The sequence below is a fragment of the Enhydra lutris genome, unplaced genomic scaffold, assembly GCF_002288905.1.
Source record: "Enhydra lutris kenyoni isolate GAN:26980312 unplaced genomic scaffold, ASM228890v2 scaffoldscaffold15, whole genome shotgun sequence".
In the NCBI taxonomy this organism is placed as follows: Eukaryota; Metazoa; Chordata; class Mammalia; order Carnivora; family Mustelidae; genus Enhydra; species Enhydra lutris.
The window spans coordinates 50,522,745-50,539,726 of NW_019154099.1; the positions used below are offsets into that span (position 1 = coordinate 50,522,745).

A 16,982-nucleotide genomic window follows, 5' to 3' on the forward strand; every position below is an offset into this window, starting at 1 on the left:
GAGTGAATGTAGTTTGTTGGAAAATTTTTTTTCTCCTAAGACACCCAAGTTATTAACCACATTATCCATTTATAGGCTAGACAAATGGCTGCTGTTCTCCTAAGACGTCTTTTGTCCTCTGCATTTGATGAAGTCTATCCAACTCTTCCTTCTGATGTTCAGACTGCCATCAAGAGTGAACTACTGATGATTATTCAAATGGAAACCCAGTCCAGCATGAGGAAAAAAATTTGTGATATTGCTGCTGAGCTGGCCAGGAATTTAATAGGTGTGTATGCAGATACATTCATTATTATGTTCTAGAAGAAAATGAATATAGCTTCTTCTTTTTTTTTTTTTTTTTCCAGTTGAATCTTCTTAAAGGAAGATTCTTAAGTACCTGAGTACCATTTATTCTCTTCGAAATGAGAGTGATTATGGATTCTGCATTGAGAGCCAAAAATTACAGATGTTTGTGAAGTATAGTCATAGTACCTATCTGTTGGTCTTTAGAACATCTGTGTGGAGAAATAATTTTGTAGTTTGCTTAAAAATTGTCAGTTTTATTTCCTCCTTAATCTGTAAAGTTTTGAAAGCACAGTGTAACTTACAACCTACTTTGTAGATTAAACTTGCCAACAGAAGCAAAAATGTGTTGACTCTAGGAGTTTTTGCTATTATATTTGTATTTTAGTAAATTATGCACATAGGCTATTATACCACTATACTGTGTACTTTATGAAATACCCCCAAAATGTTTTTAAACAGTGAAATAAAAGGAAAATCTCTAAAAATGCATTTTACCAATAATCAAAACCCTTTTTGGTCACACTAAATATATTAATGTAATTGAATATGCTTTTTTTTTTCTGACCGATTCAGAGATAGGATTTTTTTAAAAAGATTTATTTATTTTAGAGACACAGAGTTGGGGGAGGAAGGGCAAAAGGAGAGGGGAGAATCTTAAGCAGACTCTGTGCTGAGCACAGAGCCCAAAACAGGGCTTGATTTCATGACCTTGAGATCATGACCTGAGCTGAAACCAAGAGATGCTTAACCAACTGCACCAGCCTAGCACCCCATTCATAGATAGGATGTTAAACTCAATTCATTTAGGCAGTCTTTTTAAAGGTTGAAAAGGATGCCTCACGAAGATAAGGGCTAAATGGGAGAATATTGTTGGTTGTGCTTATTAGTAAATCATGACTAATTTTTTTTAATTTAATACTTAGCTAACATACAGTATAGTATTGATTTCAGGAGTAGAATTCAGTGATTCATCACTTAAATTCAACACCCAGTGCTCATCACAACACGTGCCCTCCTTAATACCCATCACCCATCTAGCCTATACCCAGCCCACCTCCCCTCCAGCAACCCTTGGTTTATTGTCTATGGTTAAGAGTCTCTATGATTTGCCTCCCTCTATGATTTTATTTTTCTTTTCTTTGTCCTGTGTTCATCTGTTTGGTTTCTTAAATTCGATGACATTTGGGCTCTTCCCATAATTTGGCAATTGTTGATAGTGCTGTTACAAACATTGGGGTGCACATGCCCACTTTGAATCCACTTTTTTTTTTGTATCCTTTGGATAAATACCTAGTAGTGCAGTTGCTGGGTATTAGGGTATAACACTAATTTCTTAATCTCCACTACCAATAATGCCAAGTCAGTTGTTCAAGTCAGCTGACTGATATCAGCCAATTCTTAAAAATAGGAAATGTGTTAAATTATTTTAAATAAGTTCAAAACCCCCTGAAACCTTTAAATTTGAATTTTTAAAGTAACCTAGAAAATCTGTTTTCAAGTTTAAGTGTGCAGATAAGAATTGTGTTAGGTGTACATATCATTTCTAATTCAAAATCACTTAATAATGGAAAGGTTTCCAGAATGTTTCGAAGTATGCTCTCCATAGATTTTTTTTTTTTTTTAATAGTGATTTCATTCCCCCAGTCCCCAAGCACGATCTTTATGTTAAAGGGACTGATTAAGGGTGTTCTGTTTTTGTTTTTGTTTTTTTATGTCAGCTGAGTAGCACATTTGTCTTTTCAAAAAATTTCAGAAAATATGGAAAGGGAAATTTTTTAAAAAGGAAAAGTGCATACATAACTCATCTGTAATTTCTACAACTTTTAAAATTCTTTGTCACAGTATAATTTGTGAGTCTTTTAACTAGTACAGATTTTTGTGGTCACTCATTTTTATTACAAAGTGCCACAAAAATTCTTTATTTTAAAATCTGGTTTAAAAATAAGCACCTTGTTAGCATGAGTACTGCTCTGGGTCCTGGGATTTCCACTCTTGGATCTTCTCCAGTTTGAAGGTAATATTTACAGTGTTTTGGCTTCAAGACCTTGATACCAAATATTAACTTTGCCTTCTTTTTAAACTCTTTAATAGCAATAGTATATATAAATAAATAAAAACTTAAAAAAAAAACCACAAGGGCACCTGGGTGACTTAGTTGGTTAAGCATCTGCCTTCGGCTGAGGTCATGATCCCAGGGTTCTGGGATGGAGTCCCACATCGGGCTCCCTGCTGAGAGAATCTGCTTCTCCCTTCTACCTTCCCCAACCCCATCCCCCACTCACACATTTACCCTGTCTCTCTCTCTTGTAAAAATAAATTCTTTTAAAAAATAAACTCTTTAATAGCAATAGTGTAAATAAAAGTTAACCAATCAAATAGTCATGGTGCTGTCTTTTCTCCAAATGCTACTCCTGGGAAATAACCACTGTTGATATCTCTTCTTATGTAACCCAAAAACACGGTTGCTTTTTTTACAAGATTAGAATGCCCTGTTTATAGTTAAAGAACCTAATTGTATTGGGATTTTTTTTTTTTTTTTTAATGTAGAGCATGTGATATTTTCTACTGCTACATACTTTGAGGCTTATAAAATGAAAAGAATAACCCTTCATGTTTGGAAGTTTTGACTTACACACTTTGTGCCTGGATTTCTTTACTTTTAGATGAGGATGGCAACAATCAGTGGCCTGAAGGTTTGAAGTTCCTTTTTGATTCAGTGAGCTCTCAAAATATGGGACTGCGGGAAGCTGCCCTTCACATTTTCTGGTACATACATTTATCTTAATGTCCTGAAAAATTGAATGTCATGAATGTGCAAAACACATTTTAATTGATTGTTTTAGTCTGACTTTTTAGACTTAAATAATGCCTCTAGGTGAACTTTGTATTTGTGTTGGAAGTAAAATTGATTTAAAAAAAAAAAGCTTTTAATTTCATTTTATAATCCTTTTTTGTACACAAGGGTTCTCTGCATTTTTCTTAAAAATCCTTTGTCTTTTATGATTCCATGAAAGCTATTTTCTTCTTTATTTGGAGATTGACACAGTATACTAGGATAAATATATCTTTTAAAAAGCCACTTGAATGATGAAATCTTGAAGAAGAAAGAAAAGGCTGGTGAATCCCCATTGTTTTCTGGATCTTCTATAACCAAACTTTATACAGTATTTTAATAAACTTCTGTATACTTATAAACAAATGGTCGAAGTTGAGAATTACGATTATCTGCACTAAGAAAAATATGTCCATGTTATACAGTTCTATGGTAAAAATATAATTGGATTTATAACTTTCCAAGATTGTATATTTTTAAAAATGAGATCTGCCTTGAACTTCAGAGAAGGATAAGGGTAGATACTCCACCATTTTCTACCTCAGTTTTCAGATGTATCTCACCTATATTGGGGTCATCCAGGGTACAGAGTTAATTGAAAGTATTCAGTGTAATTGCTAACCACAGTTGCAGTAGAGCAGAACTTGGACTACCTGGATTACTGACCGAGTCTAGGAGCAGATTGTCAGGCAGCATGGTTACTGCAGCTACCATCTGAAACCTTGTACTTGCTTTTGTCCCGTCCTGTACTCCAGGTCACCTTCCTACGGAGGCAGAGTGATAAGGATAAAGCATGGGGCTGGGATTGGCTGCTGAGTAGCATGTGAGCGCCTGGATCGCCCCTGCTGTCAATCTAATCCTCTCCACTCTGTTGCCGTTCGCCCAACCCCAAAAGAGGATTGCTTGGAGGATGGGCAGATGATGTTCAGCCTTCTAAGTTAATGCACCCTTGGGTCAGGCTGATGTTTAAGATTAGATTAGAGCATTAGATGCTCTAGCTGATGCTTCACTAAAATATAATGTCATTTGGATCTTTTTTAGGAATTTTCCTGGAATTTTTGGGAACCAACAGCAGCACTATTTAGATGTTATCAAACGGATGTTAGTTCAGTGTATGCAAGATCAGGAACATGCATCGGTAAATAATTTCAATTCCATTAATACTAACACCTAATTTAATAGAACATTTAACTTGGGGAGGAAATGTTTGTATTTGGTGATTATCTTTAGTTTTAATACTTCAAAATATAAATACTAGTTTTACTGATGAAGAAAAATTTCATCTTGAGTAAGAAATCTTGAACTTGCATCCATCAAAAATTTCACACGTTTGACATATTTTACTGTCTTCACTTTAGATCAGGACATTATCTGCTAGAGCGACAGCTGCATTTATACTCGCCAATGAGCATAACGTTGCCCTGTTCAAACATTTTGCAGACTTGTTACCTGGATTCTTACAGGTAAGGAAACAGTATAAAACAAGTGATAGTTGTATCCTACTGGTTTTCTGTAGTTTAAGGTCCCATCAGAGTTCTCTGTTGTATTCATTTATTCACTATATTTGTTGCCTACTGTGTGCTGGCACTGGATGCTAGGGATTCAGCAGTGAACAAAACATGCAAGCCTCTGTCCCCACTGAACTTTGATCTCTTGCCTTTCCATAGACTCTTGGTCTTTTAAAATATTTAGGATTTCAAATTTTTCTAGAACGTAAATGATAAAAGCAATTTATGGCTATTGAATATATAACCACATAAGTTATTACCATAGGATCAACCAAATAACCCATGAAACATAATGCCCATTTGACACAAGGAGAAGCTAAAGAGGAGAGGTTAAGAAACTTGCCCAAAATCACAGTGTTGGTAAGTGACAGAAACGTGATCCAAACCCAAACTGGACAGTAGTCCGTACTCTTAAGCCCAGGACTTGAAATGGTTTGTACTATAAAGTGAACAGATCATGGTTAATTGTCAGTATTGGATCCCAAAGGTGTTACTACTTTAGGGATACTTTTCTGCCTTAATCAGAAAGTAAAAGAAGATTGTATAAGTTAGAGCAGCTTGTTAGGCCCATAGTTTGTAATAACTGCATATTCTATTTTGAAATGCATAGGTAACATGCTTATGTACACATACAAGTTTTAAAAATACAAATATATTGCCCTAAGTTAACACAAAGAAGAAATAAAAAGAAAGGAATAAACTGTAAAATGGCATGCTTTTCAATCTATAAATGGTAGGGCATGGCTACAACAAAAGACATAGACTCGGTGATTTTTAATTGACATATACAAACATGGTGGCTAAACATGTAGACTGACAGATATCCTTGACAAGGCAAACACCGTGAATGCTGTTAGTATTGATGATTTGATTTCCAGAAACGGTAAAAATCTGGACAGAACAAAGTATGTATCCATTCTTGATTTATACAGTATTTGCACTTCTGGGTGGGAGAAATCATGGTACATTAAAAGCAGTCAAAAAATAATTTGTGAGTTAGGTTTTAGGTTCAGATCATTATAAACGAGTTTTTCATTTTTAGAAGTATCTGACTTTTATTGTCTTGTGAGTGCCTCGGGAGCATTTGTGTCACAGATGTGGGCTATCTAGAAACCCTGGACTTTGCCCTTCCTCAGTCATTGTGACAACCAAGAAAACTGGGAGAAATAGTGTGCCCCTTGAGAACCACTGGGTTAGAGAGGATTTGGAGGAGTTAAAACTGATGAAGTGTGTATTCTGCATATTTCAGAGTAATTTTGCTGGGTCCAGTAGAAACTTTTCTCCCTGTGCTGTCAAACTGAAAAGACAGTTTGGGTCAATGACAAACGTGAACTTTTCCATTCTGTCATTGTAGTGGTTTACTACCTAAAAAATTTGGGAGTTACTCACTGCTTAAGTCTAATCTCAGATTTTTCTTCTCCCGAATTTAGAGTAAGTTAAAATGTTAGCCAAAACTTCTAGGAGTTGTCACTCTGAAATAGGCAATGGTACATACAAATATACTCTTAAATACCACAGTGAGCTAACTTGATATCAAAGAGAAATAAACTGAGTAATATTGGACACTTTTTTTTTTTCAATTTTATTAATTTGTCAGAGATAGAGTACAGGCAGGGGGAACAGCAGGCAGAGGGAGAGGGACAAGCAAGCTCCCTGCTGAGTAAGGACCGGGATGTGGTACTCGATCCCAGGACTCTGGGATCATGACCCGAACCGAAGGGAGACGCTTAACCAACTGAGCCACTCAGGTGTCCCTGGACACTTTAAATGTATCATACATAAGGTCTAGTATTTACTGCATGTCTGAAAAAGACGAGGATATGGATATTGGAGGGACAGAGGAAAGGGATTCCTTCTGGTCATGAAAAGAATTCCTTGACAGCCTTAAGTTTATTGTGCTAGTTACTATAATTCTGACTTAGATTTAAATATTTGTATGTTTCTAGTTAATTTTAGTCAAAAGGAAGGGATACATGTGGCTGTGAATTTGCTTCTATAGATTACTAAGTTGTTATTTAGTGAAAATGCTCTTTAGTAATATTATTCTGTTGTCTGCGTCTTAACCAATGTTTTGACAGTGAGGCATCACATCTGTAAAGTGACTCTTGGACATAGACCTTTTCTCTTTTCATTTTTTCCAGGCGGTGAATGACTCGTGCTACCAGAATGACGATTCAGTCCTCAAATCCCTTGTTGAGATCGCAGATACCGTTCCAAAGTATTTGCGTCCTCATTTAGAAGCTACTTTACAGCTAAGTCTAAAGGTAAATTTGGTATTTCGGTAAATGATCTGTCTATTCTTCTTAGTGAGTAATCTAAACTATTAAACACATACAAATACATCTTCTCTGTAGTTGTGTGGAGACACCAGCCTCAATAATATGCAACGCCAGCTTGCCCTTGAGGTAATCGTGACCCTATCTGAGACTGCAGCTGCTATGTTAAGAAAACATACCAACATTGTTGCACAGACCAGTAAGTCAAAGGTCTTTAAATAATTTGTGTTAAAAGTAGAAAAATTGTTGGATGAACTTGCTGAGACTTGTGTAAACTCACAGATTTGCTGAGAATATAATGAATGTTCTTTTACTATCAGATGAATGTGGAGAAATGTCTTTTCGTACGTATCTATGTGCATGGACCCGGCACGGTGGCTGTGCCGCAGATATTCTGAAATCCCAGTGTTGTAGGCATGACTTGTGATAGCTGGAAATAAATCAAAAGATGTGGAAGACTTTTATGGGAGAAATCGGGTAACATGTTGAAAGAATGATAGGAGAACTAAATATCAGTTCTCCTCAAACTAATGTATAACCTATTACAGTTTTGTTCAAAATCCAATGAAGTTGGTCATAAGGTTGATCCTAAAGTTCATGTAAAATAATATAGGTCCTGAAGTAGCCAAGACAATTTAGAGGAGCAAAGTAGAGATCTTGCCTTCTCACCTGTGAATATTTAGAAATTGTTGGTGATAAAGGGAGACAAATGGATCATAGGAAGCAGATGGATCTATGAGTGGATCCATTCACCTGGAAATACAGCAGACTTTAAAAGATAGACAGTTGACCAAAGGTCATTCTGTGGCAAAAATCTATCCCAACCTCAGATACCTTATAAAAACCAGTTTGGGGTTGATTAAATACCTAAATGATAAATACTTTTTAAAAGTAAAGCTTGAGAGTAGAAAAAGTTGTTTTGTTTTTTAAGAGTGACTCACAAACCATAGATGCAAACATTGCTAAATTTGCGAATACTAAAACAGTTTTTGACCAAATATACCGTAAGTGAAAACAAAGGATAAGTTGCACACACTTCAGCAAGTTCAGGTCTGTAGCAAACAGGCAACGCAACAGGTAGGAACCAGAAATTCATAAGGGAGGAATTGGAACGAGCTAATGAGGGCTGCTCAGCGTCAGTAAACACCAGTGCAGTTGTGGAGTCCCAAGTTGCCACAAAGTTCAACAGTTAATCAACTGTTGATGAAAGGTGTGGAGCAGAGGACTCTTATAGCTCCAGAGCATCTCACACGTGGTAATGAAATAAGACAGGTCTTCTTTCAGACTTCTGGAGCAGTGCACATTTATGCAACCACTATACTGAACAGCTAGTCTTTCTTATTAATATTGAAGATACCTGTAACAATTTCATGCCCTGAACTCAAACTTGTCAAGGATGTGTGAATAGTAATCTCGTCAAAGCAAATTTTGTAATAGGGAGAAAATTAGAAACAACTGAAATGCCAATCAGTAGAATAGTGTGTTTATGTAATAGAACACCGTGAAGGAATTAAGTTGAAATCCATGTGTATTGAGAAGAAAGCAGATTGCCCAAGGATACATGTAATATGGTATTATTTATTGTGTAAAAATTAAAAGCTTGAGCTAGTCCTATATTTTGTATACAGAGAAATCTGTAGTTCAAGTGTAAAAACACTTGGGAATGAGAGGCATAGATTTCAGGTAGTGCTACCCTCTGGTGACTAAAGGAAAGAATATAATAGTATCTGGGAAGTTTGACTTTTATTTTTAATGTGACTTCTTAAACAGAATAAGATCTAAAGCAAATTTGGCAAAAAGGTTAAAAATAAACAAACCAGATGTTGAGGGCACAGGCAAATAATTTTTCTGTCTTAGAGACAAAGTAAATCCTTTGGTTTTTATTTAAAATTCTTTTTCGTAAGCAGTGATATTAATAAAATAAAAAAGCCACAGTATTTGGGTATGAAGTGATGATTTGCTTTAGTTCCTCAGATGTTAGCGATGATGGTTGACCTCGAAGAGGATGAGGATTGGGCAAATGCAGATGAGCTGGAAGATGATGACTTTGACAGGTAAATTGCGCATGACGGACACTTTGTTGGAGGCACCCTTGGCAGAATGGAGTGGGTACAGGTTGCAGCAAGAGTTTCAGGTTCTAAGGCCCGTCTCTTTCTGCTGCATTCTGTAAAGTTAAACTTAAGTTTGGAAACTGGGACTCTTGGGTTTGTTTGTTTTTGTTTTTGTTTTGTTTTTTTGGTTGAGATTTTATTTGAGAGAAAGCATGAGATGGGGGAGAGTCAGAGGAAGAAGCAGACTCCCCACTGAATGGGGAGCCCAATGTAGGACTCTCTTCTGGGATTCCAGAGTCACGACCTGAGCCGAAGGATCATGACCCTTAACCGATTGAGCCACCCAGGCACCTGACACTTCGGCTTTGTGTCACATTCTGTAAATATTTTTAATAAAGTAGATATCTTTTCCACCCCATCTTACTCTAAATTTTTTTTTTTTAAAGATTTTGTTTATTTATTTGAGAGCGAGCGAGAGAGAGAGCATGAGAGGGGAGAAGGTCAGAGGGTGAAACAGATTCCCCGTGGAGCTGGAGCCTGATGTGGGACTCGATCCTGGGACTCCAGGATCATGACCTGAGCTGAAGGCAGTCACTTAACCAACTGAGCCACCCAGGTGCCCCTCTTACTCTAAATTTTCAAGATTTTTTATAGTGTAAGAGTATCTTAAGCTATGTGTAAAGAAGCTTTATTGTGAAAAATGCTTTTATATGCGTAGACCTCACTTCACGTAGTTGTTTCCACACAGTTCCTGGCAAAATGCCCTGATTTCCCAATTTCACACAAGTTAACCTTGGGCTAGAGAGGCGACAGTGGTGGCAAGAGTTGTACCCCAAGGTACAGTGACACCGGAGCTACTTTTTAACTTACTCAGATTTAAGAGGCCGTCATGGATAGAGATTCCTATGGCAGAGACCGCCAGAATCTAATTCACTGCCCAGTGGTGTTGATGGTCTCCTCTTAAATGCAAATGAGACGGCAGCACTTCAGAGCTCGGTTACCTTCATGGATTCTTTCATTGGCCCTAAAGGTACAATCTCAGGTAGATTCAGAAATGGAGGGGCAAGGTTGAGTGATCTCTCCGGGTTTTGTTTAGCCAGTCTGTAGACTGGGGTTTCATACCATTTCTCTTACTCTTTCCAGTGCGTCATACTACCTCTCTCTCTTAAAGAGAACCGAGGGGCGCCTGGGTGGCTCAGTGGGTTAAGTCTCTGCCTTGGGCTCAGGTCATGATCTCAGGGTGCTGGGATCGAGCCCCGCATCGGGCTCTCTGCTCAGCCAGGAACCTGCTTCCCCCTCTCGCTCTGCCTGCCTCTCTGCCTACTTGTGATCTCTCTCTCTCTCAAATAAATAAATGAATAATCTTTAAAAAAAAAAAAATCGAAAATATTCCCCTGAAAGGCTGGTAGTTGGTATAAGCTACAGTAACAGGTATTAGGTAAAATTAAAGACGTTTGCCTTACAGAATATACAGTGTGTTTTGCAGCTAGTGCCATGATTAGAAGTGCCTACTCTGGTTTAAATGCCATTTTGAAATATATGAAAGTAATCCTTCACTGGAAATTATTTCATGGGACTGAAGGGAAGACCAGGCTCAGATTGGGTTTCCTTTCTCTGGTTCAGTTACTGTAATGTGCTGCTCCCTGGCCTTTCATTTTCCCTGTACAAGGCACTTAATTTATGTGACTTAATGAAGCGATTTTTTTCTGGTCTAGATGAATAAGATTTTCTTATCTGTGAGTAAACAGGTCTTAAATATATTTCCAAGATGAATTTGAGTAATCCTCAAGATATTTACAGCTCCCTCTTTATTGTCTGCTCCTCCTGACAGTTTGAGACGATGCACGTGACAGACTCACTCCTTCAAAACAGTGCAGAAAGCTCTTACGGCCAGGTTTCTTCAGTTTTCAGTGAAAACACTGGAATTGAGTTTCCCCTGTGCATAATTTGTGGCAGTGCAGTTTGCACCCCTTTGAAAGCAAATGCGCTCACAGCAAGGAAGACAGTCTCCGGAGTCTCAGCACGGCTTTCAGTTTCCCGGGTTCTGTCCGTTGAGGAGTTTGAAGGGAGGAGATAACAAGGCTCTTCTAAACACTCTGCTCATACCTCTGAGTCTCGAAAGCATCAAAGCTTGAGTGTTAGCCAGTGAGGGGTGTGTGCAGAAGAGGGGGAGAGAGAGCATAGTCTTGAAAGTTAGAATTGAGACACAGGACTTGTTACGCCACGATGAAAGAATCACGAAGATATTATGTGCCCTCCCCCTTTTCTTTAGTTCTGGATTTTTAGCTCACAACTTCATATATTTGGAAGACGGCTTGAGTTGGTCTTTCTCAGCCTTAGTTGAATGTGATAATGTGTTTAGATGTACGTGTATACAGTGCACAGTTCTTGTGTCTGTTGAGCGAAGTGAATCCCTTCTCTGGTCTGTGCAGCAATGCAGTTGCTGGGGAAAGCGCCCTGGACCGAATGGCGTGCGGACTCGGTGGGAAGCTGGTGCTCCCGATGATCAAGGAACACATCATGCAGATGCTCCAGAATCGTAAGCCGGGTCTCCCTCAAATGCTCGAGGGGTGCAGTGTGGCTTTCTAAATCCTAAAGTTGGACAAGCACTGAGACTTTCTTTCTTTGCCTTTTTTATCTTGCGCTTAGCCCAACTTTTGTATGGTCCTGATAAAATCCTACTTAGTCCTCTTTGGAACCACTCAGTCTTCTCTGGAAGAATGCTTTTTCTCACTACTGCAAATGTTCATTCAGTTCCCTCCCTAGAATTGGCTTCAGTGCATAGGAGGAAATTGTAATTCCAAGGAAAAACTATAGATTTGCTCCCTAGGCAGAAATAATCTAGGTTTTAATTTTTAAATAAGACATCGTTATTTATTGTTTATGAAATATTAACATATTTGATTCATATCATCTTCCTTTATCCACTCCCTTTTGTTTTTAAAAACATATAATCGGAAGAGAAGCCACTTCTGTATTTCTGCTATTGTTTTCATAGCAAATATTTGGTCATTTGTCAGCGTCTGTACCTGTAATTTATAGCAGTATCAAAAATTGTTGTATAGGTGTTCTACTTTTGTCTTTTTTTTTTTTTAAGATGTTATTTTTAGGTAATCTCTGCACCCAGTGTGCTCCACCAAGCCAGCCAGGTGCCCCCCCCTTTTTTTTGTCTTTTTAGTTACGGAGTTAAGGTGCTTAACTTTTTAAAAAAATTCAATACAGAAATGCGGCTTAGATTTAGAGATGGCCACTGTTAATTGGTCTCTGACACTTTGTCTGACTTCCTTTGTGCATACATGCAGTTTTTAAAAAGTTTGAACATACCTTATGGACACCATACTCAGTTTAAGCTTTACCCCAGGGTATATTGTATCACCACATAAACAGCTCCCCCTCATTTTTTTAACAACACATAGCCTTCTACAATACTCCAGTAAATGTTAATAGTTTTTGTTGATTACAAATAATGCTAATGCATTCACTTTTCTACAGAAATCCTGGCTTACTTGTATGTGTATATCTATAGGGTGCATTACATACAGGATAAACACTTGAGGGTCCAATCATTGATTCAGCATCTTAAAGTAGTAAAACGGAGTTGTAACAAAAGACTACCTTCGAATCAAAGTGAATCATTGAGAACTGGAGGCCTTATGCAGTTTACCTAATTCTTTCTTATCCTGTATAAGACTCTTCTCCTGAAAAGGCATGGCCCAAAACCGTTACTCCTTTTTAATGATGTGATTGTGTATCTGGATCTTGGATAATTATCTTCCCCCTTTTTTCCCTCCTAAATTTATTGACAGTTTCTTTGCCCCTTCAAAGGGATGGAGACAGCATCGAAGATTGCTTAAGTTATAAGAGCTGTTAGGAAGTATCTAGCTTTTCCATTTTTAAAATGAAGAAAGTAGCCCAGATGCACAGGGTCACCCCAGCTGCCACTGTCTCACCATTGGTTCACACTATTCTTCAAATCAGTGTGGATGTGACTGTGACTTGTAGTTCAAGAATTTGGCTTTTAAATTTCTGCTACAGCTTACTAGCTGGATGCCAGAGGCTTTATATATATGGCAGTGAACTCTTAATAAGATTTGTTACTGTTAACTGTATGGCTTTGAGCAAATCTTCTACCCCTTAATTTCCTCATCTGTAAACGAGGAAAAATGATGCAGAGATGTATTTCATGTGTGCAAAGAGGGCTTCAGCAACAGCAAACAGTATGTATGTCCTAGTAACTTCACATGTGCCCCACTTATTTTTAAAGATTGTTCTACTGGCTTTGCTTTAAATAATAAAAAGGAAAATTTAAAGGAGAAAAGCCATTTCCAAATACCTATACCATAGCATCACATTCTGCTGAACGTATTTTCAGGGACTCTGCCTGTTGGAGATGTGTAGGCATATCTCTCTCTTCTCTGAACCAAATATGGATACCTTCAGTAATTATTGCCTCTCTTCTTTAAATTAGTAAATTCATTGTGCAAAGATCAGCATCTTATTTACCGGTTTCCTAGGATGATTACTCCTCAATTGAAAAATTTTGGCTTACTGATCTGTTGAGTAATTGAAACTCACTAAAAATAAATATTTAATGATGTTATAAATAATAGGTTTTAATATGTAACAGCAAAATTAGGAATTTCTCAGAAATTTTTTTCTAGTAGAAAAGTTGACCAACTTTTTTCTTGACCAACTCAAACCATCTTTCAAATGTATGAAGTTGTGAGCTAAAAAATCCAGAATCAAAGAAAAGGGGGAGGGTACATAACAGTTACAACAGAGTTCATCTTTATGTGAGTTTTGGGCTCCCCAAAGTGAACAGTTAAGTCTGATAAAATATCAGACTTTACTACAACTTTAGTTAACCCTTAAGCCAGCAGTTTTCAAACCTTCTGTCTTCAGGACCCCTTTACGCTCTTAAAAATTACTGAAGATCCCAGAGTGCTTTTGTTTATGTGGTATATCAATGTTTATACCATTAGAAATGAAAACAAACATTTAAAATGCGCACTTAAAGATAACAGTATTAAACCCATTGCACATTAACAAATAACATTTTTCATGAGGAATGACTCTTCCAAAACAAAAACATGTTAGTGAGAAGAATGTTTTATGCATTTTTGTGAATATTTTCTAAGTATCTTAAGATATTTAGAAATAGTTCCTATTTCTGCTTCTTCCTTCGGTCTCATGGGATCTTATATATTTTGTAATCCTTGGAGTACTCCACTGGACCCTCAGAATGAGAGTGAGAGAGCATTAACAGGAGAATAGTTTTGATTCAGAGAATCCCAGGGTTCTTGGGCCCCACTTTGAAAACCATTGCTTTACAGATACTAGCTTTCTGTATTTATGTATCTCTTGTTTTTTGCCACAAGTTGTGTGAAACACCTCAAAGGGAACAATAATATAAATACAAGTATTTAGAATTGAGAGTCAGGGAAATTATATATTACAATGTAATAGGAAGGTTTAGTAAAATAAATATTATCTAGCTAATTTCTGTTATTCTAAAATCACATAGCTATTAGCAATAGAATACAAATGAAGTTCATGTATGTTCATGTATCATATTGTTAAATAAACATTCTTTAAAAGCAGCATCTTCCCTCCATGGCTTTTTTTTCTTTTTAAAGAAATGTGACTGAGGCACCTGGCTCGCTCGGTTCAGTAGAGCACGGGACTTTTGATCTTGGGGTCCTAAGTTCAAGCCCCATGTTGGGTGTGGAGATTGCTTAAATAAATAAAATGATAAACTTTGAAGAAAAAAAAAAAAGGAAATGTGACCAGGGATGGAGATAAAGTGACTCTTTATTCAGTAAACAGCGTATGTGACACACAATCCAGGTACTTGTTGCTTACGGTAAATCTTAGGGGTAAAGCCTCATTTTCAGCAGTTGCTGAAAATACTAACAAGCTCTTTGCTTCCACATTGCCTTTTAACTACTTCTGGCATAGAAGTGCTCGTGTGACGGAACTGTCACCCCAGTGAAATAGTCCCAGTCAGGCACTTTTCTCTGTTCATTTTTCTAATTAATGTATAAAAATATTTTGATAGTCTTTTCCAAATAAGGAGAACTTGGTGTTAGACTTCTGACTACCAGAGTGACATGTTTGTACTGGTTAATTGCTTTTCTTTCATGTGTGATTATTTTTTGTAGCTGACTGGAAATACCGGCATGCAGGATTAATGGCCTTATCTGCCATTGGTGAAGGATGCCACCAGCAAATGGAAGGAATTTTAAACGAGATAGTAAATTTTGTTTTGCTTTTTCTCCAGGATCCTGTAAGTACCAGTAAATATCTGACTCATACTTATTACTGTAGTTTCTCATGGGAGCCCATTGCCTTTACTTACACAAAGTTACCCATTCCAGCATCCAAGAGTAAGGTACGCAGCCTGTAATGCTGTGGGACAGATGGCTACAGATTTTGCACCTGGTTTCCAGAAGAAGTTTCATGAGAAGGTAAGTAACAATGCCCCAAACACTCAAATCAAGACTTTAAGAAGAGGGTTGGCATTTTCTGTGTATGCTTTGAAATGTGGCATTTCAAAATGGGTGCTTACCTACTTGCATTTCGCAGGTGATCGCAGCTCTGCTGCAGACCATGGAAGACCAAGGCAACCAGCGAGTACAGGCCCATGCCGCTGCCGCGCTTATTAACTTCACTGAGGACTGTCCCAAGTCACTACTTATCCCATATTTAGACAATCTAGTGAAACATCTGCACTCCATCATGGTACTTAAACTTCAAGAGGTAAGTTTCTAGATCTTTCAGCTCCTTATCTAGAGATTAACATAAGTGAATTTGATGGGTAAGACCTAGAGAAAGAGAAACTTTTCAGCATGGCCATATAGAATAGAAAGTGAAGTTCAGCTATTTGAAGTGGAATAATTCAGTCTTGACAAGAGAATAGGCCAATATTGGAATTGGGGAAGAAGATAGAGCCTAAAGGTTAGGTAAAATCAGTATTTGAATTGCCTTGAAAACAAGGCTGTTATTTTGAATTCTGATTTATGTAAATTTGGAAGAACCATTGTTCTTAACTGCTGCAAGAAATCATGATAATGTGATTGTTGGAAATTAGCACGGTGGCATTGTGAGGCATAAACAAAAAGGGAGAAGATTTTCCTCAAGACTGTCAGAAGATTATTGCTCAGAGAGCTTGGGAGGAAATTGGGGGAAGATGACTCTAAACGTCATTTCTCAGGAAGCAGTAACAGTTTCTGCTGGTTTGAATTTAAAAAGATGAAGAAGTAGTGAAAAATGTTGACCATTCTTCTCACCTGGATGACAGAAATAGAAAGATGAGAAAAAATTTCCTTTTTGCTTTAAATATGTTGGATTTCAAACAAGACCCGGCTGTCCAAATAGAAGGTTTATAGTTACAGCTTAAATAAGCGGTGCAACCTAAAAACGATTGAACGATGTTTAATACAGTGCTGTGTGAGAAAGAGGATGCAGGAGAGAAAGGCAAAGGTTTAGGCTCGGTTTGTTGTCAAATACCATGAAAATAAATTGCTGTAAAACTGACAGGAATAAAAAGGACAAATAAAAGCCTTTTTTTTAGGTATTATATTTAATAGTCATAAGGTTACTGTCAAGTTGCTGTAAAAGTAGCCTAACATTAGAAACTCGGTTCTTTGGGTTTTTTTGTTTTGTTTTGTTTTTGTTTTTTAAGATTTATTTATTTATTTGAGATTGGGGAGGGGCAGGAGAGAAAAATCCCAAGCAGACTCCCTGCTGAGCACAGAGCCCAATGCTGGACTTGATCCCAGTACTCTGAGATCGCGATCTGAGCCGGAATCAGGAGTCAGTTGCTCAATCAACTGAGCCATCCAGATGCCCCTGGAATCTTAATTCTTGTACATTAATTCATTGTGAACCAGTGGCAATTTGCCTAACCCTGTTCTCAAGGAGAACAAGGTGGAAGACAAGATTCAGTGTCTCAGAAGGCAAAGAAAAGGGGTTCGAGACAGGATGGGTATTCAGAGTCAGAGGACAACAGACTGAGAACATGGTA

At 37.5% G+C, this 16,982-nt stretch overlaps 1 protein-coding gene across 1 annotated transcript in view; it reads left to right on the top strand.

The window, feature by feature from the left end:
* Nucleotides 1–16,982, top strand: part of LOC111146916 (importin 5) — a 44,221-nt gene that overhangs the window by 8,817 nt on the left and 18,422 nt on the right. Inside the window, exons 3-13 of the mRNA XM_022502675.1 lie at nt 76–268; nt 2,952–3,054; nt 4,163–4,259; nt 4,480–4,584; nt 6,771–6,893; nt 6,984–7,104; nt 8,872–8,959; nt 11,389–11,495; nt 15,118–15,242; nt 15,334–15,423; nt 15,542–15,715. Of these exons, the coding sequence (XP_022358383.1) occupies nt 76–268; nt 2,952–3,054; nt 4,163–4,259; nt 4,480–4,584; nt 6,771–6,893; nt 6,984–7,104; nt 8,872–8,959; nt 11,389–11,495; nt 15,118–15,242; nt 15,334–15,423; nt 15,542–15,715 (1,326 nt within the window). The remainder of the gene's footprint in view (nt 1–75; nt 269–2,951; nt 3,055–4,162; nt 4,260–4,479; nt 4,585–6,770; nt 6,894–6,983; nt 7,105–8,871; nt 8,960–11,388; nt 11,496–15,117; nt 15,243–15,333; nt 15,424–15,541; nt 15,716–16,982) is intronic.